The sequence below is a fragment of the Schistocerca americana genome, chromosome 1, assembly GCF_021461395.2.
Source record: "Schistocerca americana isolate TAMUIC-IGC-003095 chromosome 1, iqSchAmer2.1, whole genome shotgun sequence".
In the NCBI taxonomy this organism is placed as follows: domain Eukaryota; kingdom Metazoa; phylum Arthropoda; class Insecta; order Orthoptera; family Acrididae; genus Schistocerca; species Schistocerca americana.
Window position 1 is genome coordinate 1,124,705,672 of NC_060119.1, and position 25,515 is coordinate 1,124,731,186.

The 25,515-nt window shown below is 42.1% G+C and overlaps 1 protein-coding gene across 1 annotated transcript in view; it reads right to left on the minus strand.

The window, feature by feature from the left end:
* The window catches only part of LOC124551087 (caspase-1-like), an 83,359-nt gene extending 58,301 nt beyond the window's left edge, over nucleotides 1-25,058 (minus strand). Inside the window, exon 1 of the mRNA XM_047126020.1 lies at nucleotides 24,877-25,058. Coding sequence (XP_046981976.1) covers nucleotides 24,877-25,010 — 134 coding nt within the window. The 5' untranslated portion in view covers nucleotides 25,011-25,058. The remainder of the gene's footprint in view (nucleotides 1-24,876) is intronic.
* Nucleotides 25,059-25,515: the final 457 nt, after the last annotated feature.

Consider the following 25,515-nt stretch of genomic DNA (forward strand, 5'->3'; position numbering starts at 1 on the left):
TAATTACGTCAGTAGTATCTGGTAATATATCAGAAAAGTTAGCGTTCTGCGAATTTCTAAATTAGAAGAAAAAGTTTTTAATTGGAAAAAATAATTTAAATTTCGTTTTTCGTCTTAAATTTGTAAGTTAAAGGACCCCTTTAGGTATATGGGTTAAATAAATTTCAACACACTAACAGGGAGCTTTATAGCAAAACATCTGCCATGCCCCCAGTACTTTTGGTTCATTAGTTGTTTTTTTTTTTTTTGTTCTCTACTGTTTTAAGAGTAATTTACAAAATAAACATTCTTCAAAAGGTCATAACATTTACGAAAATTAAGATAAAACGAATATATTTTATTTTTTAACACTTAACGATATAGAGGTCTAATATATATTTTTTCAGAGAAATTTATGACCATGAGTTGACATGAGCTGTATGATTTGAGATGAAATCACCCAGATGTGGATCCATCTATGAGGAACTGCTTGGAGAGTGTGCAGCGAACAGACTTGAATCGCAGGGAAGTGCCATTGCAGAGGGTACTGAAGGCATCAAAATCAACTAAACTGCCTAGGATTGATGTACTGGAACCATTAAATCATATACCAGCAAGAATGATAAATCATTTTCCTCGGTATGTTGTCAGTGACACCAACACAAGCAATGGCTAACACCTGGTTAATTGAGTTTGGAGATCCAAGTACACTGACCACAACCATGGCACGAATTTCTTGTTGGTCTTATTGAAGGAGCTGCGTTGGTTGTTGCATGTGAAGAAGTTAAGAACTAGTCCTCTTCATCCAAAAGCTAAGGACAGAATGTAGTGGGTTCATACAACAATCAGAAAAATGCTGGTCCTATGTGATGCCACATCACAGCGATTTGATTTGGATACATATCTTAGGTTCGTGTATAACTGAAAAGTACACGCGAATACTCGGTTATCCCCATATGATTTGGTGTACGGGCAGTAGCATCATTATTCGATTTCATAAACACGAAGAATAAAATACAAGAAGAATGAGAACGAGTACAGAAGACGAATTAGATGGCTTGAGAGAAGCAGGAGGAATCAGTGAAACATATGGAAATTCACTGCAGTTTAACTTAGGGCACTGGGTGATGTTATCCGCCCCTCACAGGCTGAAGGAGAGGATGAAGAAGTTCATCACAAGGTATCAGGTGGTGAAGGCTACTTCACGAGTCAACCTAAAGCATTAGTTAACGAGAAGAAGGGTATTTGGAACATCTACGACCTTTTCGAAATAGTCTGAACTCAGTTCCAAGAGTTTTTATGGCAGAGTCAGAGAATAACATGAGGAGAAGGAATAAGAGGAAGAGACAAGAAAATGTGGTTGAGCCTATGCAGGAAGTACCATATATCAAGGATATGAGGGGTGTTTGTTACAGATTTCGTTTCTTATATTTATATATTACCTCGTATATAAGATTGTAGTGAATTACTTATTTTAACACAAACTCTTTATTCGTTATTTTTGTTATATTTAATGGGATTTCTAGCAGCAGTTGCCTTCTGAGGGGGGGGGGAGAGTGACATTAGCCCCTTTTGCAGTATGCATTTCATCATATTTACTAGGCATCAGTGGCGCTGAAGGTGATTTTTAACGGAAGGGAAATGCGGAATAACGTGAGAACTTTGGGAAAAGTACTCAACTGACTTTGGCAAGGGGTGCTGAATCGGGTGTAGTAAGCTGCATACATCCTATGAGCAACTACAGGAACAAATAAGATGGGTAGTGGAAGTTGTGGCGCGTACACATGGAAGAGGTGACGGTGGGATGCTGTGGGCAAAATCTAGAAAACGGTTTTTGAGATGGTATGGCTTCATGTACACAGCTTGAGGCTCCAGTTAATGGCCACCATTGTTGTGGCCCAGCTGTGGGGATCCAACGGACGTCCAACATGACTCGGGAGTTTGCCGATGGGTCCGCACCGGTGGCCAGCCCTGTTACTGCTTGCATTGAGGTTGACCCTCACCAGTGGTCGAGTGGGAGGTCGCCTTCTGGCGTGGCAGGCAGTGAAAGACTCCCCAGGGGGCGGAAAGTAAGGACTCCCTGGTTAGTCTGACGACCAGGTTCCAGGTGCTGTCTGTGGCTGACACTGTCGCTTAGCCAGATGCAGTCACCTGTCCTTTTCCAAAGGAAACCTCTCAGCCTGCAAGACCCAGGCAGTCACAGGGGGTGGGATTATTGATAGCTGGGAGCTCCAATGTTAGGCGCGTTGTTGTTGTTGTTGTGGTCTTCAGTCCTGAGACTGGTTTGATGCAGCTCTCCATGCTACTCTATCCTGTGCAAGCTTCTTCATCTCCCAGTACCTACTGCAACCTACATCCTTCTGAATCTGCTTAGTGTATTCATCTCTTGGTCTCCCTCTACGATTTTTACCCTCCACGGCGCCCTCCAATGCTAAATTTGTGATCCCTCGATGCCTCAAAACATGTCCTACCAACCGATCCCTTCTTCCAGTCAAGTTGTGCCACAAACTTCTCTTCTCCCCAATCCTATTCAATACCTCCTCATTAGTTACGTGATCTACACACCTTATCTTCAGCATTCTTCTGTAGCACCACATTTCGAAAGCTTCTATTCTCTTGTTGTCCAAACTAGTTATCGTCCATGTTTCACTTCCATACATGGCTACACTCCATACAAATACTTTCAGAAACGACTTCCTGACACTTAAATCTCTACTCGATGTTAACAAATTTCTCTTCTTGAGAAACGCTTTCCTTGCCATTGCCAGTCTACATTTTATATCCTCTCTACTTCGACCATCATCGGTTATTTTACTCCCTAAATAGCAAAACTCCTTTACTACTTTAAGTGTCTCATTTCCTAACCTAATTCCCTCAGCATCACCTGACTCAATTTGACTACATTCCATTATCCTCGTTTTGCTTTTGTTGATGTTCATCTTATATCCTCCTTTCAAGACACTGTCCATTCCGTTCAACTGCTCTTCCAAGTCCTTTGCTGTCTCTGACAGAATTACAATGTCATCGGCGAACCTCAAAGTTTTTACTTCTTCTCCATGAATTTTAATACCTACTCCGAATTTTTCTTTTGTTTCCTTTACTGCTTGCTCAATACACAGATTGAATAACATTGGGGAAAGGCTACAACCCTGTCTCACTCCTTTCCCAACCACTGCTTCCCTTTCATGCCCCTCGACTCTTATAACTGCCATCTGGTTTCTGTACAAATTGTAAATAGCCTTTTTTTCCCTGTATTTTACCCCTGCCACCTTCAGAATTTGAAAGTGAGTATTCCAGTTAACATTGTCAAAAGCTTTCTCTAAGTCTACAAATGCTAGAAACGTAGGTTTGCCTTTTCTTAATCTTTCTTCTAAAATAAGTCGTAAGGTCAGTATTGCCTCACGTGTTCCAACATTTCTACGGAATCCAAACTGATCTTCCCCGAGGTCGGCTTCTACCAGTTTTTCCATTCGTCTGTAAAGAATTCGCGTTAGTATTTTGCAGCTGTGACTTATTAAACTGATAGTTCGTTAGGCGCGTTATGGGGTCAAAAAGGGAAATGGCTATTAAGAGGGGAAGAAAATCAGTGTGAACTCGGTGTGCATACCGGGTGGAGTCTGCCGATGGGTCCGCATTGGTGCCCAGCCCTGTTACTGCTCGCATTAATGTTGACCCCCTCAGCTGTGGTCGAGTGGGAGGTCGCCTTGGGGCGTGGCAGGCAGTGAAAGACTTCCCAGGGGGTGGAAAGTAAGGACTCCCTGGTTAGTCTGACGACCAGGTTCCAGGTGCTGTCTGTGGCTGACATTGTCGCTCAGCCAGATGCAGTCGCCTGTCCTTTTCCAGAGGAAACCTCTCAGCCTGCGAGACCCGGGCAGTCACAGGGGGTGGGATTATTGATAGTTGGGAGCTCCAATGTTAGGCGCGTTATGGGGTCCATCAGATAAATGGCTGCTAAGGAGGGGAAAAAAACCAGTGTGAACTCTGTGTGCATACCGGGTGGAGTCAATCCAGATGTGGAATGGATCCTTCCAGATGCCACGAAGACCACAGGATGCAGCCACCTGCAGATGATGGCTCACGTCGGTACCAATGATCAGAAGAGATTGTCTCTGGTTTCGAGTGGCTATCAGAAGTAATAAAGGGTGCCAGTCTTGCTTGCGAGATGAAAGCAGATCTCTCCATTTGTGACGTAGTTGAGAGGGCCGATTGTGGACCTCTCATACTGAGCCAAGTGGAAGGACTGACTCAGGGGCGCAGATGGTTCTGTCATCGTGTAGGCTGCACATTCCTCGATTTGCGCCGAAGGGTGGTGGGGTTTCGGGTTCTGCTAAATAAGTCAGTAGTCCATTACACGCAGGAGGTGGCTACACGTGTAACGGGGGTTAGTGGCGTGGACTTGACGGTTTCTCAGGCTAGAGGGTCTGGGGGAAACATAGAAAGGCTTCAGTCTCAATGGGTGCAAGTCGAACGCAGTAAGAACTTAGATCTAGGAACAATCGGTATAACAGTTGTAAACTGTCTTAACTGCTCTCGGAAAGTGCCAGAGCTCCGAACGCTAATAGAAAGCACTGTTGCTCATTTCGTTATAGGCTCTGAAAGCTGGCTAAGTCCGGAGATAAGTTAAGCCGAAATTTTTGCGAGGGACCTAATGGTGTTCAGAAAGGCTAGGCTAAAGACAGCAGTGGCGTCTTTGGTCCTTTTTGAAGGAGTTTATCTTGTAGCGAAATGGAAGTAGATAGTTCCTGTGAGTTCGTATAGGTAGAGGTCATTCCTTTCATCCGGAATAAAATAATAATTGGATCCTTTCACCGACCTCCCAAATCAAATGATACAATTGTTGAAAGGTTGAAAGAAAACTTGACTCTAATTTCAAACACATACCTGACCTATTCAATCAAAGTTGATGGTGACTTCAAATTTTCCCTCGATATGTTGTCGAAAATACATGTTTAAATCCACATATACGCATTTTGTGCTAAACGTATTGTCTGAAAATTATTTCGAACAATTAGTTCATGAACCTACTGGAACAGAAAACAGATGTGAAAACACACTTGACCACTTAGCAACAAACAGTCCTGAGCTAATGAGCATGAAAGTGAGTAATGCGAATCGTGAACACGGGTTTGCCGTAGCGACACTGAATATCATAACTCTCAAATCCTCCAAAAATAAACTAAAAATACATTTATTCAAAAAAGCAGACAAAAATTCGCTTGACGCCTTCCTGAGAGACAATCTCCACTCCTTCTAAATTAACAATATAAGTGTAGAGCAGACGTGACTTAGATTCAGAGGAACAGTGTCGACAGCAATTGAGAGAGTTGTACGAAATAAATTAAGAATAGACGGAGCTGATTCCCCGTGGTACACAAAACAGGCCAGAACACTGTTTCAGAAACAACGAAAACAATATGTCAAATGTAGGCGAAAGCAAAATACCCAAGATTGGCATCTTTTACAGAAGCTCGCAATTTAGAGCAGACTTCAATGCGAGATGCTTATAACAGTTTCCACAACGAAACTATCTCTCGAAACTTGACACAAAATCCAAAGAGACTGTGCTGGTATGTAAAATATTCTAGCAGCAAGACACAATCAATGCCATCTCTGCGTGATAGCAACGGAAATACTATCGATAGCAGTGCTACTAAAGCAGAGTCACTGAACACAGACTTCTGACATTGCTGCACCAAAATAGACGAAGTAAATATTTCCCAATTCGAATCAAGAACAGCTGGCAACATGAGTAACTTAGAAGTAGATATCTTCGAAGTAGTGAAGCAACTTACATCACTTAATAAAAGCAAGTCTTCCTATCCAGACTGTATACTAATTATGCTTCTTTCAGACTACGCTGATTCAATAGCTCCGTACTTAACACTCGTATACAACCTCTCGCTCGTAGAAAGATTCGTACCCAAAGACTGGAAAGTTGCACAGGTCACACCAACATTCAAGAAAAGAAATAGGAGTAATCCACTCAATTGCAGATCCACATCATTAACATCGATATGCATCAGGATTTTGGAACATGTATCGTGATCAAACATTATGAATTACCTCGAGGAAACAGTCAAGCGAGACACAGTCAACACCGATTTAGAAACAACTTTCTTGTGGAACACCACTAGCTCTTTACTCAAACGAAGTATTGAATGCTACTGACAAGGGATTTCAAATTGTTCGTGATTTCCTGTCAGAGAGGCTACAGTTCGTAGTAATGGATGGAAAGTTATCAAGTACCAGAGAAGTGATTTCTGGCGTTCCTCAACGTAGTGTCATAGGCTTCTGCTGTTCCTTATCTATACAAACAATTTAGGAGACAATCTGAACAGCAGCAGTCTTAGGTTGTTTGCAGATGACACTGTCGTGTATTGTCTAATAAAGTCATCAAGAGATTCAAACAAACTGCAAAACAATTTAGAAAAGTTATCTGTATGGTGTGAAAATTGGCAATTGAGCCCAATAATGAAAATTGTGAGGTCATCCACATGAGTACTAAAAGAAATCCGCTTAACGTCGGTTACACGATAAATCATTTAAATATGAAGCCCGTAAATGCAACTGAATATCTAAGAATTGCAATTGCGAACAACTTAAATTGGAAAGAACACACAGAAAATGTGGGGAAGGCGAACCAAACACTGTATTTTATTGGCAGAATACTTGGAAGATGCAACAGATGTACTAAAGAGAGTGCCTACGCTACGCTTGTCCGTTTTCTTTTGGAATAGTGCTGCGTGGTCTCAGATCCTTACCAGAAAAGGCTAACTGAATACATCGAAGAAGTTCAAAGAAGGGCTACACGTTTTGTATTATCGAGAAATAGGGGAGAGGACGTGACGGAAATGAAACAGGATGTGGGGTGGACATCAATAAAACAAAGGCGTTTCTGGTTGCGGTGGGAATTTTTCCGAAATTTCTATCACCAATTGTCTCCTCCGAATGTGAAAATATTTTATTGCCGCCGACCTACGTAGGAAGAAACGGTGACCACAACAAAGTGAGTAAAATCAGAGCTCGCATGGAAAGAAATAGATGTTCGTTTTTTCTGCACACTGTTCGAGAGTAGAATAAAACCGAATTATCGCGAAGGTGGTTCGGTGACCCTCTGCGAGGCACTAAGTGTAATGTACGCAGGTTTAGGTGTATTTACAGGAGTAACCGTAAGTAATACATGATCAAAAATCCATTTCACAGTTACATTTATTGGAGTAAATCTAACTTTCTTCTCTCATTGCATCTTAGGATTTGCAAGAATACTACTAGGATATTCTCACTATCCATACACATGCGAGGGTGATATTAGAGAATGAAACGAAAAACTGTGCGAGCAGTAAGTAGACTGGCGGAGGGAAATAAGTAGCCAGAACCGTGGCAGGTTACAAAGACAGTGAGAGTGAAATGCTTAACAACACATGGTGATTACGGAAATCGTCAAGTAGTGTAATAGATTACGCTAGGAAACCGGAGGACACGATAAATCGGATTTTGTGAGTGCTGCAAGCATGAGTAGAAGTAATGCGCAAGCTAATTGTAGTGAGGAGGCTATTACAAGTATTATCATATAGCTTATGGGGCACATGAGGGGTAGCCTCAAACTTGGAAGAAGATATACATCATGTGTTTCATGGATAACTGGGTGCTAATTTTCTGTCGTCTGAACAGTACTTGTGAGTGTTATAGACAGCATGGAGAAAGCTGCCGCCTGAGTTATACCTGATTATGGAACCCAGTAGACACAACGTGCCCTTCTATCCCCGCATAGCATCACTAAAAGCGAAAACTGACCGGGCACGATTGTGAGTTCACTTTCGATTTATAGTAACAGGAAGACATATACAGCTGAAGTGTTACGCCATTCACACATACCCAGTCAGGAGGGCAGCCCTTGAGGAGTTCGTGTAGATTGGAATCCGTGGAACATTACTAACATCGGAAGATGGCTGCAAGTACACAATAACGACGAAGGAGCTACAGATCGTTGAATGGGGAAGATCACGGTAGGTCCGACAAGAGTTAAACAAATTAGCTTGAGCACATGCGTGTTACAGTTGTTCTTAGCCAAACAGAATGGACAAGATAGTGTGAGGGATATCGTGGAACCTAAAGTGCATTTCCAGCAAGCAGCTTTTCATTGGATTTGCTATACTTGTGGTGACATGGTAGTATTGACTAGTTGTTACGAGCAGTGCAAGATCACGGAGGCCAGATGGATTCAACTGAAGGGTAGTGGCTTATCAATCAGCAGGTCTAGATGCTATATAACAGGACCAATCTTCCATCTACCAGCAGAAATTACAGTAATCACGCAACCACAGTTGCACAGTCCAGAAGTACCTCTGGAATTATTGCCAGCGCCGAATATAACATTTGTAAACCAACGTTAGAACCTGACCTAATCCGTTGGCCAGATCGATATACTGAAGTGCAGGCAGGGCACATTTCAGTGCATCAGCTAAAGGATTGCTTTAAGAAAATCATCACTTTTAAATATAAAAAAATATTGCAGATTGATTTTCTTGTGCGAATGTGCGCTCTTTCCGTAAGGAAATGTTTCATGTGGTCTATAAAAAATATAATAAAATGTTTATGAGCTGTGAATTCATATAAGCAATAACAGTGAAATCAGCCTATGCCTGAAACGAATCGGAGGAATTGTATTTTCAAGTGCTTTATTGCAAAACGTAAGCTGGAAGCCAAGCTCCTCTCAACAAACTATACTCGTTTCTGTTGTCTCCACCGAACTGAAAAGACATATTTTATGTTAAGTCTCTCTGTAATGGAATTAGTTTGATTTAGAATTAAATCTGTCACAATGGGTTATATTTATGTTCCATTTAAAAGGATATGTACTCCCTGTAATTATTAACTGATACTTGCTTTATAATTTTTTCTAATATTTGTTTCAGAAAACCTGTAACTGTGAGGTCATCAGATCATGGTAAAGAGACTAATATGCAGAATGAAATTTGTGTTCCGCCATTGCTGTAAGCAAAGCGCATTCCTTATATTATTTGCGGATCATTTAACAGTGGCTTATATAATTCTGAGCAAGCGTAAACTACATTTGATCTGGCCACTGTCTGCGAACTGCGAGTCTACTGCTCTCGCTTTTGTAAGATACAGGCCCCACACACAGAAATGATGGTGGTGTTAAATTACGACGATTCGTAAATGATAAAAACTTCAGGAGCCAGCTTTATTTTGAAATCATTGGAGTCTTTTTACAAAATGGCTCTGAGCACTTTGGGACTTAACATCTGAGGTCATCAGTCCCCTAGAACTTAGAACTACTTAAACCTAACTGACCTAAGGACACACTTCCATGCTCGAAGCAGGATTCGAACCTGTGACCGTAGCGGTCGCACGGTTCCTGACTGTAGCGCCAAGAATCGCTCGGCCACTCTGGCCGCGCAGTCTTTTTACATGTGTATCAGATGCAATAGAGAGAATGCGTGCCACCGTCAACAATGATCGTTGTTCAGTTGCTCAATCAGAAAGGAACCATACTGATTTACTAATTTTTATTTTCAAAATTTCTGTCATTTTATTCAGATACCGGAGCCAACAATGTGTCACGGTTACTGCAGCATGTAGAGCAGTTCAATGAAGGACAACGATGGACGAGAGTGGGGGTTTCATTACACTGTCACACTGGCTCAAAATCCACCATCCTAGAGCATAAGAAAGAATGAGAGTGTAAGCTTGCAGTGTGAAAGCGAAAAAGATAAAAGGGCGCAATGGGACAAGCCAAGAAGGTTAAAACCGCCAGAAGAGCAAAACAGGTGTGATAAATAGACTCATAAGTAAAGTAGCTAAACCAGTATACTACGTAAGATAAGATGCGATAAAACCGATAAGCCTAAACGTTATGACTACTTCCCAACGCGATGTTGGCAAGTGACACGGTAACAAAAGTGTACAACTGGAGCAAACACGGACGGGGGATCACCATACCGAAGATATTGGCTGAAAATGGCGAAGTCCATTGAGATAAGTGACTTTGACAACCTATGTAGGTTGGGCTCAAAAAAATATTTTCGCATTCGGAAGAGAAAGGTGGTGACTGAAATTTCGTAAATAGATCTCGCCGCGACGAGAAACGTCTTTGCTTTAATGACTTCCATCCCAACTCGCGTGTCGTATCTGCCACACTCTCTCCCCTGTTAAGTGATAATACAAAACGAGCTGCCCTTTTTTGCACCCTTTCGATGTCCTCCGTCAGTCCCACCTGGTAAGGATCCCACACTACGCAGCAATATTCTAACAGAGGACGAACGAGTGTAGTGTAAGCTGTCTCTTTAGTGGACTTGTTTCATCTTCTAAGTGTCCTGCCAATGAAACGCAACCTTTGGTTCGCCTTCCCCACAATATTATCTATGTGGTCTTTCCAACTGAAGTTGTTCGTAATTTTAACACCCAGGTACTTAGTTGAATTGACAGCCTTGAGAATTTTACTATTTATCGAGTTCTTTTGGAACTCATGTGGATCACCTCACACTTTTCGTTATTTAGCGTCAACTGCCACCTGCCACACCATACAGCAATCTTTTCTAAATCGCTTTGCAACTGATACTGGTCTTCGGATGACCTTACTAGACTGTAAGTTACAGCATCATCTGCGAACAACCTAACAGAACTGCTCAGATTGTCAGCCAGGTCATTTATATAGATCAGGAACAGCAGAGTTCCCAGGACGCTTCCCTGGGGAACACCTGATATCACTTCAGTTTTACTCAATGATTTGCCGTCTATTACTACGAACTGCAACCTTCTTGACAGGAAATCACAAATCCAGTCGCACAACTGAGACGATACCCCATAGGCCCGCAGCTTGATTAGAAGTCGCTTGTGAGGAACGGTGTAAAAAGCTTTCCGGAAATCTAGAAATACGGAATCAACTTGAGATCCCCTGTCGATAGCGGCCATTAGTTCATCAATAGATCGTTCCCTTCGAGGTGATTCATAATGTTTGAATACAGTATATGCTCCAAAACCCTACTGCAAACCGACGTCAATGATATAGGTCTGTAGTTCGATGAATTACTCCTACTACTCTTCTTAAACACTGGTGCGACCTGCGCAATTTTCCAATCTGTAGGTACAGATCTATCGGTGAGCGAGTGGTTGTATATGATTGCTAAGTAGGGAGCTATTTCATCAGCGTAATCTGAAAGGAACCTAATCGGTATACAATCTGGACCTGAAGAGTTGCCCGTATCAAGCGATCTGAGTTGCTTCGCAACCACTAAGGTATCTACTTCTAAGAAACTCATGCTAGCAGCTGTTCGTGTTTCAAATTCTGGAATATTCCATTCGTCTTCCCTGGTGAAGGAATTTCGGAAACTCCAAAGCAGACCACCCCTACGTGTTCACAGGTTGACCCAAGGACACCGTCAGTTACGATTGCAGTGGGCACGGGAACATCGGGAGTCGACCGTCGATCAATGAAAATGTATGAGTTCTTCAGGTGAGCACATTTTTCCTGCACTAGGCCGATGCGCGGCTGTACCAATGCCGTCATCGAGGTGAACGGCGACGCCACGGGCGCAAGCTGGTGAGAGCGGTATTACGCTACGGAAGACAGTCACCTGCGCTTGTATGGAAAGTGTGGTAGTAATCGAAAACACGCTGACAGCTGCGAACCACCTGTATCCCTTTATACACACATCAAAACAGTTTTGCATACCCCAGTTCCCAGAACTCCTGAAGATAGGCGTTGACTGTGGATATTGTATGACAGACACAGTCCATTTGACTGTTCAGAGATGTCACTAAACCCGCCCAAAGATGTAAACAACCATGCATGAGCAGCGCCTATTAGACGGATGGGGTCCGACAGCCGATCAGTTCCAGTCATTCCACCAGGAAGGGGGTACACTGCTCTTGTTTCCTGTACTTCAACCACGCCTAGACGGTCAATACTGCGGTTCGATCGAGTGCACAATGTTACTTTGTGCCAGGAAGGGCTCTCAACAAGGGAAGTGTCCAGGCGTCTCGGAGTGAACCAAAGCGATGTTGTTTGGACATAGAGGAAATACAGAGAGACAGGAACTGTCGATGACATGCCTCGCGGAGGCCGCTCAAGGGCTACTACTGCAGTGGATGACCGCTACCTACGGATTATGGCTGACAGCAACGCCACCATGTTGAATAATGCTTTTCGTGTAGCCACAGGACGTCGTGTTACGACTCAAACTGTGAACTATAGGCTGCATAATGCGCAACTTCACCCCCGACGTCCACGGTGAGGTCCGTCTTTGCAACCACGACACCATGCAGCGCGGTGCAGATGGTCCCAAAAACATGCGGAATGGACCGCTCAGGATTGGAATCAGGTTCTCTTCACCGATGACTGTCGCATTTGCCTTCAACCAGACTATCGTCTGAGACGTGTTTGGAGGCAACCCGATCAGGCTGAACGCCTTAGATACACTGTCCAGCGAGTACAGGAAGGTGGAGGTTCCCTGCTGTTTTGGGGTGGCATTATGTGGGGCCAACGTAAGCCGCTGGTGGTCATGGAAGACGCCGTAACGGCTGTACGATACCTGAATGCCATCGACAGTGCAACCATATCGGCAGCATATTTGCGAGGCATTCGTCCTCATGGACGACAATTCGCGCGCCCATCGTGCACATCTTATTAATAATGACTTTTTTCAGGATAACGACATCGCTCGACTAGAGTGGCCAGCATGTTCTCCAGACATAAACGCTGTCGAACATGCCTGGAATAGATTGAAAAGGGCTGTTTATGGACGAAGTGACCAAGTGACCGACCAACCACTCTGATGGATCTACGTCGAGTCGCCGTTGAGGAGTGGGACGATCTGGACCACCAGTGCCTCGATGAGCTTGTGGATAGTATGCCACTACGAATACAGGCATGCATCAATGCAAGAGGACGTGCTACTGGGTGTTAGAGGACCAGTGTGTACAGCAGTCTGGACCACTACCTCTGAACGTCTCGCTGTATGGTGGTACAACATGCAATGTGTGGTTTTCAAAAAGGTTTCAAAAAGGGTGGAAATAATGTTTATGTTGATCTCTATTCCCATTTTCTGTACTCTCGGAACCGTAGTGATGGAAAACAATTTTTACAGCGATGTCATCTTTCAGCCTTAAAATTGTCCATGTCTGGGGGCCAGAACCGTTCCACTGTGGTTTGAGGAGCTTAACGGTGAACTCACGTTGATATCTCGGTGACCAAATTCGTCTCATATAAGTCCTATCGAACCCATTTGGGTCACTATCGGGTGCGATCACCGCGTATGCAAATAGCGGCACGTAATCTACGCGAATTGCATGACCTGTGCGTAGAGTTCTAATGCCACATACCTTCACAAACCTACCAACAAACTATCGGATCCCTGCTACACAGAATCAGTGATACATTTTGTTCCAAAGACGGGCAAACAAGATATTAAGCTAGTGGTCATAATGTTTTGGCTCAGCAGTGTATACCCACGTGGGCAAGCCACCAGTTCTTTTGGTTATATATTTTTTCTGTATTTTGTACGAGGATGTAGTATAATAATATGGAAGTCATTTTAAGGTATGCACTAAATATGTCTATGCTGCAGTTGAAATCTACATCCGTTGTAATAAGTCAACGGGTTGTCAGATTTTTCCTAGGCCAAATATGCAATGCTGTCACAAAGTACAAAGACGTAAGAGGAAAATTATTATACAAATGTACAGTAATTATTTATAACATGCGTTGTAAAGAAATGGGATTGTAACCTAGTCACGTAAAAGCCATTCTGAACCTTCAGGCAGTGTATGAAAGAACCAACAACTTTTAAGAGCATAGAACAAAAAGTAATTTCCGAAAAATATCAGTTCTCTTTGCAAGATGACAAACAGACTAAATGAAGAAGCTTTCTTACTGCACTTATAACTTACAAAAAGTTTTCTTATGAATTAAATTATCAGACTGATATGTCTGGGATTTTACTAACCATGGGTAAGATAACAGTACAAATCGTATTTACAGTAGCTGTGAAAAGAAATTCGCTAAGGTTCAATGTGTTTTAACTGTGCCAAAATCTTTTGTTACTAATAGCTTTCAAAAGTCAGATCATAAGTTTTTTTGATATATCTTCAAACAAGACTGAAATACATTTTCCGCGTGAAGAATCATCACTCTTAGAAAACAATTTAAAATACAATGTAATGCCAAATGTCAGATTAAAACTTGGTCGAAAAAGTGGCGGGTCTTGACAGTATTAAATTGAAAAAATTCTCTTCAAATAAGGATAGCCTATGACGTATGTAACATTTCCAACAAAAATTTAGTTAAAAGTCAATGTTCGTTTAATAACGACTTCTTTTTTGAGTTATCAGTCTTCCGCACGCTTTGATGCAGCACTCCATGAATTCATCTCCTGTACCAAGCTTCTCATCTCAGAGTAGCATTTGCAATCTACGACCTGTTATTTCTGGATGTATTCCAGTCTCTGTCTTTCTCTACAACTTTTACCTTCTACAGTTCCCTCTAGTACCATGTAAGTATTTCCCGGATGTCTTGACACAGGTCCTGCCATCCTGTTCCTTTTTCTTGTCAGTGTTTTTCACATATTCCTTTCGTCTCCGATTCTGTGGAGAACCTCCTCTTTTGTTACCTTATCAGTCCACCTAAATTTCAACATTCTTCCGTAGCACTACATCTCAGATGCTTCGATCCTGCTCTTTTCCGGTCTTCTCGCAGTACATGTTTCACCACCATACATTCTCAGAAACTTCTTCTTCAAATTACGGCCTATGTTTGATACTAGCAGACTTCTCTTGGCCAGGAATGCCCTTTTTGCCTGCGCTAGTCTGCTTCCTGTACCCTCCTTGGCATAGGTAGCAGAATTCCTTAGCTTCTTCTACTTCGTACCATTGATCCTGATGATAAGTTTCTCTCTATTCTCATTTCTGCTACTTCTCGTTATTTACTTCGACCTACTCTCAAGCTACATTCAGCACTTAGATCCTGTAATACGCCCCCACCTTCACTGAGGATAGCACGTCAACAGCAAAACCTATCGTTGATATCCTTCCACGTTGAATTTTAATCCCCCTCTGGAACCTTTCTTTTATTTCCCTCATTGCTTCTTCGATGGATAAACTGAACAGTAGGGGCGGAAGACTACATCCCTATCTTACACGCTTTTCAATTCTAACACTTCGTACTTGATCTTCCACCCTTATTGTTCCCTATTGTTCCCTATTGATTCTTGTACATATCGTATATCACCCGTCTTTCCGTATACCTTACCCCCATTTTCCTCAGAATGTCGAACATCATGCACCAATTTACATTGTTGAAAGCCTTTTCAAGGTTGACATATCTTGTGGCCATGTCTTATACTTTCTTCAGTCTTGCTTTGATTATCAGCCGCAACGTCAGAGATACTTCTGCAGTGCCTTTCCCTTTCCTAAAGCCAAACTAAGGGTCTTCTAACTGACCCCCAGTTTTATTTTCACTTCTTCTGTATATTATTCCTGTCAGCGACTAGGATGTATGAACTTTTAAGCTGATTCTGCGATAACTCGCACTTTTCGGCTGTTGCATCTTCGGAACTGCATGGATGATGTTTTTCCGAAAATCTGATGGCATTTATCCAGTGTCACACATCCTGCGCACCAACGTGAATAGTCGTTTGGGTGTTGCCAATGCCCAAACGATTTTATCCATCCCTTCTGCCTCATTTGATTTTAAGTCTTCCAAAGCCTTTTAAAATTCCGTTTCTAATACTGGATCCCGTATCTCTTCCTTATTGTCTCCTGTTTCTTCTTCTGTCACGTCATCAGACAAGCTCTCTTCATCATAGAGGCCTTCGGTTTACTGTTTCCACCTATTCGCCCTCCCAAATATAACAGTGGCTTTCCCATTGCACTCTTCATGGTACCACCCTTGCTTTTAATTTCGCCTAAGTTTGTTTCGACTTTTCTGTATGGCGAGTCAGTCCATCAGTCAATTATTTCTGTTTCTATTACTTCACATTTCTCATGCAGCCATTTCGCTTAGCTTCCTGTTTATTTCATTCGTTAGTAACTTGTATTTCTCTGTTCCTGAAGTTCCCTGAAAATTTGTGTACTTTTTTCTTTCGTCGATCACTAAGTAGTTCTTCTTTTACCCATGGTTTTCTCGCAGTTACTTCACTCGCACCTATGTTTTTCTCTCCAACGTCTGTGATAGCTCTTTTGGAATATGCCCATTGGCCCCTAAATGACCGGCCTGCTGAAGTATTCTGTATTGCAATGTCTATAGACTCAGAGAACTTCAAGCATACGATGTCTTCAGTACTTTCGTAGCCCATTTCTTCGATTCTTCGTGACTACTCTCTTAAACATCACCCTACCCTTCATGTTTACCAAATTGTGATCTCAGTCTATATCTGTTCCTCGCTAGACATTATAAACCAATACCTGATTTCGTTATCTCCATCTGACCATGACGTAATGTAACTGAAACATTACTGTGTCTCCAGGCCTTTACCAAGTACACCTACTCCTCTCTTGATTCTTGAACAGAGTGTTTGTTATTACAAGCTGAAATTTATTGGAAAACTCAATTAGCCTTCCTTCTCTCTGATTTATATTATCAAACCCGTATTCAAAATGGTTCAAATGGCTCTAAGAACTATGGGTCTTAACATCTGAGGTCATCAGTCCCCTAGACTTAGAACTACTTAAATCTAACTAACCTAAGGACATCACACACACCCACGCCCGAGGCAGGATTCAAACCTGCTACCGTAACAGCAGCGCGGTTCCGGACGGAAGCGCCTAGAACCGCTCAGCCACAGCGGCCAGCTAAACCCGTATTCTCACATAACCCCTTCTTCCACTCATTGCCGTACCACCGTGTTGAAGTCTTCCATGACTATTAGTTTTTCATGTAATGAATTTCTCTGTCTCTCCATCTTTTGTTTGCGACGTTGGCATGTATACCTGAACTTTTGTTGTCGGTGTTCCTTTGTTGTCAATTCTGATGAGAACAACCCTACCACGGAATTGTCCACAATAACTCACTCTCTGCTCTACCTTCCTATTCATAGCGAATCCTACTCCCGTTAATACCATTTTCTGCTACAATTGTTATTACGTTAAATTCGTCTGACCTGAAATCCTTGCCTTCTTCCCACTTCGCTTCACTGAGAATCACTATATTTAGACTGATCCTTAACAGCTCCCTGTTCAGATATTCTAGCTTTCCTACAACGCACAGACTCCTTATATTTCACACATCGATTCGTAGAACGTTACCCTTTCGTTGGTTATTTAATTTTTTCGCATGATCACCTTCCTTTGGCAATACCCACACGGAGATCCGAATGGGGGACTAGTCCGAAAACGTTTGCCAATGGAAAGATCATCAAGACACTTTTAGTTTCAGGCTACATGTCCTGTGGATACACGTTATGTGTATTTAATGCAATAGTTGCCTTCTGCATTCTCATGCCATTGATCATTGGTGATCATTCCATTTTTCATTTTTCAGGGGCATTTTTCTACTCCGAGGGCAAGAGCTTGCTCTGAACCTCTGTCCGCTCATCTGCCCTCTTTGACAAGGCCGTTGGCAGAACGAGGGTGACTTGTTAGCCGCACGTCTTTGGCCTCCCTTGCTGGTGGCTTTTATTCGAAATTTAAGACCGAGGACGTTTTCATTACTAATGAGAAGCACTACCCCTAGACAACGCGTTCACTCTAAAAGTGATTAAAAACATTAATGCCAAACTTAAAAAAATGAAGCCCTCAATTCGAAATCAGACAAGGGTAATGCTTCAGTTATTAATTCCTGCATTACGAAAAGAAATTAAATCATTTATTGGCGACGCTAAGCATTTCCTCGAAGCATTCCATAAAAAAACAGATAGTTAATATGAATTCACACGCCCCAAAATTGCACTCACAGTCCAAAGTACATACGATTGCTTCATCCAGTTCGACCAATCACGAATAGTATGAACAATGCTAATCATAATTTGGCAAAATTTCTTAACGACAATATAAAAATGTCGTTCGTATTTCAAAATATTTACTCAGTCACTAAAAACCAGCCTCTAGTAAATCAAATTAAGACCTTGGAATGCGGTCAAGATATAAAATAATTTTCATTCGATATTACCAATAGAACAGCAATGTACCGGTGTAAGATGGCTATTTTTTGGTGATGTTGTTGGATGTGTTAATATTTGTAAAGGAAAATGATATATTCGGAGAACTGCGGCCATAGAAACAGTTGTTAGGCAACAGTATCTGTGTCTATGTTGGCAGCACTGTGGAGTCGTAGAATCTTTGACAGCCGGTAATGGACAGCTGCAATTTGCAGCAGTCGGATTTTTTTTCGTTGAGTATACAGTGTAATGCATGGTCGCATTTTTGGAACTATGTGACTTGCAGATTTATTACGAGGAGGAATGATGAATCATAACAATGGCTCGATAGCATAAGGACGAAAAAAGGCTTTTGAAATGAAGAACAAGGTATTTGATGAGGTAAAATGTTTGTTTTTGTAGCCTTGTATTGTTGGTCCATTTCACCCTCGTCACAGTCGAGTTTTCGATAATTTGCTGAACCGTGGAAGTTATCAGATTAAATGAATTTTCGTATTAGTCTGTAATTGTTTTCTTTGATAAGTTCGACTTAGAGTTTGTCATCCGTTTCTTTGGTATTCTGTGTCAAGATGGACCAACTGTAGTTTGTTTTTAGCAGTTTTTTTCATATATGGCCGATTCGGAGTATTACTGTGCAGGTGAGATACATAATACTTGACTGTTTCGTTTCCTTTGCGCAATGTAGGTTTTGCCATTTTCTTTACTTTACCAGGGTCATATGTCACTGCAGAAATTTTCGTGTGTTTTCTTATAATGGTCGACATTACAATTCTCTTTAAATACAGTTACGATTTTTTTTCAAACATTTTGCACTGACCAAGCCTGCTGAGCGTGAAATTATTGGTTTGCTTATTTATTTGCTTATTTGTTTGCTTATGAATAAGATCGGTTTTTACACATACACACACAAAGTATTATCTTCAATTTCATGTAAGTGATGTGGCGTTATGCTGAATAGCGCACTTAGGTTGTCAGTTCACATTCCCAGGTTTGCATTTACGATTACATGCGCACAAGTAAAGGCTACTCACGTACACCAGTTCAAACAATCATCAACATCATAGAGAATAACATGTTGTTGTTGTGGTCTTCAGTCCAGAGACTGGCTTGATGCAGCTCTCCATGCTACTCTATCCTGTGCAAGCTCCTTCATCTCCCAGTACCTACTGCAACCTACATCCTTGTGAATCTGTTTAGTGTATTCATCTCTTGGTCTCCCTCAACGAATTTTAGCCTCCACGCTTCCCACCAATACTAAATTGTTGATCCCTTGATGCCTCAGAATAAGTCCTACCAACCGATCCCTTCTTCTAGTCAAGTTGTGCCACAAATTTCTTTTCTCCACAACTCTAATCAATACCTCCTCATTAGTTTTGTGATCTACCCGTCTAACCAACATTCTTTTGTAGCACCACATTGCGAAAGCTTCTATTCTCTTCTTGTCCAACTATTTATCGTCCACGTTTACATGGCTACACTCCATACAAATACTTTCAGAAACGACTTCCTGACATTTAACTCCATGTTAACACATTTCTCTTCTTCAGAAACGCTTTCCTTGCCATTGCCAGTCTACATTTTATTTCCTCTGTACTTCGACCATCATCAGTTATTTTGCTCCCCAAATAGCAAAACTTCTTTACTACATTAAGTGTCTCATTTCCTAATCTAATACTCTCAGCATCACCCGATTTAATTCGTCTACTTTCCATTATCCTCGTTTAGCTTTTGTTGATGTTCATCTTATTTCCTCCTTTCAAGACACTGTCCATTCCGTTCAGCTGCTATTCCAAGTCCTTTGCTGTCTCTGATAGAATTACAATGTCATCAGCGAACCTCAAAGTTTTTGTTTCTTCTCCATGGATTTTAATTTCCACTCCGAATTTTTCTTTTGTTTTCCTTACTGCTTGCTCAATATACAGATTGAATAACATTGGGGATAGGCTTCAAACCTGTGTCACTCCCTTTCCAACCAGTGCTTCCCTTTCATATTCTTCGACTCTTGGAACTGCCATGTGGTTTCTGTACAAATTGTAAATACTAAAATGTAAACTTTCACGGCCGGAAATATCATGTCCATTATAATTATCCGAGCTGTTATGCCGTGGTCGGTTGATGAATTCTGTGGTGATTCCCAACGTTTCGTCTCCGACTGCGGGAGACATCTTCAAGGGGTCCGTAGCTTGATGGAAGGTCCAACACACACACTGGTCAGTCAGTAGCGAGCCAGTGTGTGTGTTGGACCTTCCATCTAGCTACGGACCCCCTTGAAGATCTCTCCCGCAGTCGGAGACGAAACGTTGGGAATCAGCACAGAATTCATCAACCGACCAGGCATAACAGCCCGGATAATTATAATGGACATGAAATTGTAAATAGCTTTCGCTCCTGTATTTAACCCCAGCCACTTTCAGAATTTGAAAGAGAGCATTCCAGTCAACATTGCAACAGCTTTCTCTAAGTCCACAAATGCTTAATCTATCTTCTAAGATACGTCGTAGGGTCAGTATTGCCTCGCGTGTTCCAACATTTCTACGGAATCCAAACTGATCTTCCCAGATATCGGCTTCTATCAATTTTTCCATTCGTCTGTAAAGAATTCGCGTTAGTATTTTGCAGCCGTGACTCATTAAACTCATAGTTCGGTAATTTTCACATCTGTCGACACCTGCTTTTTTGGGATTGGAATTATTATATTCTTCTTGAAGTCTGGTGGTATTTCACCTTTCTCACACATCTTGGTCACTAGATGGTAGAGTTTTGTCAGGACTAGCTCTCCCAAGGCCGTCAGTAGTTCTAATGGAATGTTGTCTACTCCGGGGCCTCGTTTCCACTTAGGTCTTTCAGAGCTCTGTTAAACTCTTCACGCAGTATCATATCTCCCGTTTCATCTTCATCTACGTCCTCTTCTATTTCCACAATATTGTCTTCAAGTATATCGCCCTTGTATAGACCCTCTATATACTCCTTCCATCTTTCTGCTTTCTCTTCTTTGCTTAGAACTGGGTTTTTATCTGAGCTCTTGATATTCATGTAAGTGGGTCTCTTTTCTCCAAAGGTCTCTTTAATTTTCCTGTAGGCAGTATCTATCTTACCCCTAGCGAGATATGCATCTATATCCTTACATTTGTGCTCTAGTAACGTAAAGAACACCTTTAAAAAAGGTATTTGTTGCGAAAAAATTACTGATCTGTTTGCTAGAAACAGTGCAGAAATACAACTACTTTGAATTTAATGGTAAAATGAAAAAACAACCTGACTGCTTGTCAGTGAGCAGCCCAGTGGCAGGCATCTTCGCTAATTCTTTGAAGGAAAAATTTTTCTAAAATTTATTGCTTTGTTTATGTACGTTTTCAGTTACATTCTAGGTACATGATGACATTCTGTTCGTTTACAGCAGACTTGACTACGAATTTATTTTAGCAATTACTGCCGTTCCTTGGTTGTCGGTCTTTACAAAGACAGTTCTGAAACATAGTTTTCCTCCTCTTTTAATTGTTGTTATTGTATTCCATGGCTGCTATTCCTGCTGTGTTAATTCTACTCATATTGAGCACTTTAATGCTTTATGCACTCGACAGATGATGTGTAAGAACTGTTGTTTCAACGTGCAGCATTTCTTGTATCTTTCTTTTATTATCTACTATTATACGTCCGTTATTTAGCTAGTTCTGTTGTAGTAATTATTTTCATTTGTAACATAGATGTTTTCTCGCGTGCCGCTCTACGGCAATCGCGTCCCAAAAGTGGGGCGCATTGCGCTGTTACCCTCCTGTAGTGCTGTTACTGCGTCTGATGCCAGCCCTAGTGGTTTGCTTTGCTTATGCTTTTAACACTGACTTTACTAAACTTTTATTGAATGGACTTCGGCACTTCAGTTTGTATTGTTTTATTACCTCTCGATGCGATGGAACCTATGTACGTTATGCATATTTGTTATTCTGGTATGTTGATTAATATTTTTTTATAGGTAACTGTAGATCATACTGACGAAGATGCCCTTAATTGGTACAGTCTGCAGCTCGTGGCTTCGGGGTCGCGTTCTCGCTTCCCGAGCACGGGGTCCCGGATTCGATTCCCGGCGGAGTCAGGGATTTTCACCTCCCTCTAAATGACTGGGTATTTGTGTCGTCCTCATCATTTCATCATCATTCATGCAAGTGGCAAGATTGGACTGAGGAAAGGTTGGGAATTTATACGGGCGCTGATAACCGCTCAGTTGAGCGCCCCACAGTCCAATCATCATCATCATCGTCTTAGTTGGTACCAAAACCAGGGAATGCAATAAAATTTGTGCAACCGGTTGGCGTATCTACCCTCCATCAAACCTTCAATACGGTTGCTGATCTCCACCCACGTTCAAGATTGTTATTTTGAGAAACCTTCAGCTCGTCCGAGTGTAGAAAACAGAAACCGAAAAAATTACACTTAATCTGCAATTGCCGCCATACACTGCCATGTTGACGCAACGGTCCAAATACAAATCGATTGGACCAAACAAACACTAACAGACACAAATGAACGCACCAGAGAACAGCCTATGTTGTAAGAAGTAAGTACGTAGACAGAATTAAGCGGAAGAAGGCAGATCAAGTAGCTCGAAAGATGGACGGTCCAATGAAATTATTTGTTGAATTTCTACATATGTACATGTTCTCTCGGTATCACTGTGAAGTTTATGCCAGGGGACGCTTTTCATTTTGGAGCATATGGTGAGCTCGAACTTAACGACGTATCTCAAACACAAGGGCCTTCTCCCTGCCAGCCAGTGCAGATTCCGCAAACGCAGACCTTTCGAAAAGAGATTTATTGTGTTCTCACGTGACTGCTGGGAAGCTATGAATAAAGGCAGTCAGTGAGACGTAGTATCTCTCCACTTCCAAGTAACGTTTGACTCAGTACCACATCTACGTATATTATCGAAAGTATGATCGTACGGGATATCAAGTGTAATGTGGCACTGTATTAAGGATTTCTGGCTAGGAAAGTCCCAGGGTGTTACGTCGTCTGGAGAGACGTCGGTAGTTGTCGACGTAACTTGAAGCGTGTCCCAGGGAAGTATGTAGGGACGCTTAATGTTCATGTTGCACGTTAGCGACCTGACAGACACTATTAGTTGTAAGCTCAAACTTCTCAGATAATGGAATTATTTGCAATGAAACACTATGTTAAAGAAGCTGTAGAAATATTGTCGAATCTTGAAAATGTTCCAAAGTGGTGCGACGGTTGGCAACTTGCTTTAAATGTTCTGGATGAGCTGGGGAGTTTTCGAGGAGCAAACCACGCCCTTGAACAGCTTACAATGACACATCGCCTTGACAGAGACCCATAACACTGTCAGACTATGTTTAATGTATGCAAGTTTGACTTTTAGAGCGTAATCTGTCAACACCACATGGTGGTATTCCCAAAAACATTCAACACATCACTTTACACGATGATTGGGTCGCCGAATTTTTCAAAAGTCAGCTTTAGTTTTGGAGCTTACTTAGCGGCTGAATGCACCGTACAATCTCATGCCAAGACCACTTTAATTTAATAACGGCTGAAAGCCAATAACTTAAAGCTCATCCAAAATCAGAAATTTAAAAAGCAAAGCCTTATCTTAAAACAGTTCCTTAATTAGGCCGAAGGCCAAAGAATCTGATACTTTAACAGCAAACAACTTGAATTCAAAATCCGCCGAAGGCCCATTACTTAAGACTCAATATCAGTAGTTAAAAAAAAATACCAATGGCTTTACATAAAACAGTTTTTAAATTATGCTGAAGGCTCAAGGGCAAAACAATCTTAATCTAAAAATCTGCTAGAAGCCATACAAGTACAAACAGCAAGAACAAACAAGAAAAGGCAGTACACCCAAGGGCGCTCAGAAGTTCTCAGGGTCGGCCTGGAATTCAAACACAAATGCTCACTTAGGTGAGACAGGCAGTCGGCCCAACTATTGTCGATCTGACGACAACCCAACTGACAGACAGTCAACGGACCCACTTACAGGATAACCTCCGCTTCACCTGACTATCACACAACAGGGAGTTCAATGGAACAACGTAGAAGGTATTGGCGCCCACAAACAATTATGCATTGACCTGTCAAACTACACACCATGCTGGACAGCGACAACACGATGACGAAAATACACTGCCTGAATTTACATCAACGGCTAGGGCAGGTAGCCGGAACGTTAACTTCCACAAGGCAGAAGATTCCTCTGGTGCACTTTTGTTAAAATAACCGAGTACAGTTAAACTCCACCAGAGGGTGGCTAAAATTTGCCAACTTAAAAACACACATTGTCGCTCGCGGGAATATCCCAACAGCCGACAACGAACTCCAAACGACACAAAGTGAACAGTCATGACTTGCTGGTAGATTAAGTCAAACTCAACTTTCATGTCCTGGATCGGTGAGCCACATATTCTGACACCACATAGAGGCCACCAGCGGGCCCGGCCAAACTACACGCCGCGGAGATTTCCTCGCTGCTCCACACCAACTGCCCAACTGCCCGCACACAGCCCAGATAGAAACTATAAGCGCCAGGCCAAAGATAGCCCAAGGTGCAAATATAGATACACACTGCTGATGCCACCCGTGGAAAAAGAGGATAACAGCATAATCGCAATAACCGCGGAAGACTGAATACACAATAGCAACTAAGGTTTAATCCAACGCATAGCATGAGCCATCCATGGCTCACAACTCATCACGGCGCTGCTCTGATTACAACTACCTTTTTATGTTGTGTGCTAAATTTTGCAAGCAATACCCATAGTCTGCCTACCTGGTGCCATCGTGTAAGGTGGTGACCGCTTCATGCTGTTCTCTGGGTTTGGCGTGATCATCAGATGGCTTTGCCAGTGAGTCTTCTTGTCTGCTTTCTTTCAACTCGCTGACCTGGACACTTATTTCTTCCATCACACGGGGATAAGAGTACCTGCTTCAGAGACTCGTTACCTCGTAAATACCTGAAACTAAAGAATGAAATGTTGCTTTTAATGCAGAAAACAGTTATTGGAAACCAGCAACAACATTCAGCATAACATGCTAGTGCGAACTCCTGTTTCCGCGAATACTTACTTCCATATCTTTTCAAAGCCCTCTGTCCAGCTGTACACACCATGTTATCCTCCCTAACTAGTAGCTACTGACATCTACACTCCTGGAAATTGAAATAAGAACACCGTGAATTCATTGTCCCAGGAAGGGGAAACTTTATTGACACATTCCTGGGGTCAGATACATCACATGATCACACTGACAGAACCACAGGCACATAGACACAGGCAACAGAGCATGCACAATGTCGGCACTAGTACAGTGTATATCCACATTTCGCAGCAATGCAGGCTGCTATTCTCCCATGGAGACGATCGTAGAGATGCTGGATGTAGTCCTGTGGAACGGCTTGCCATGCCATTTC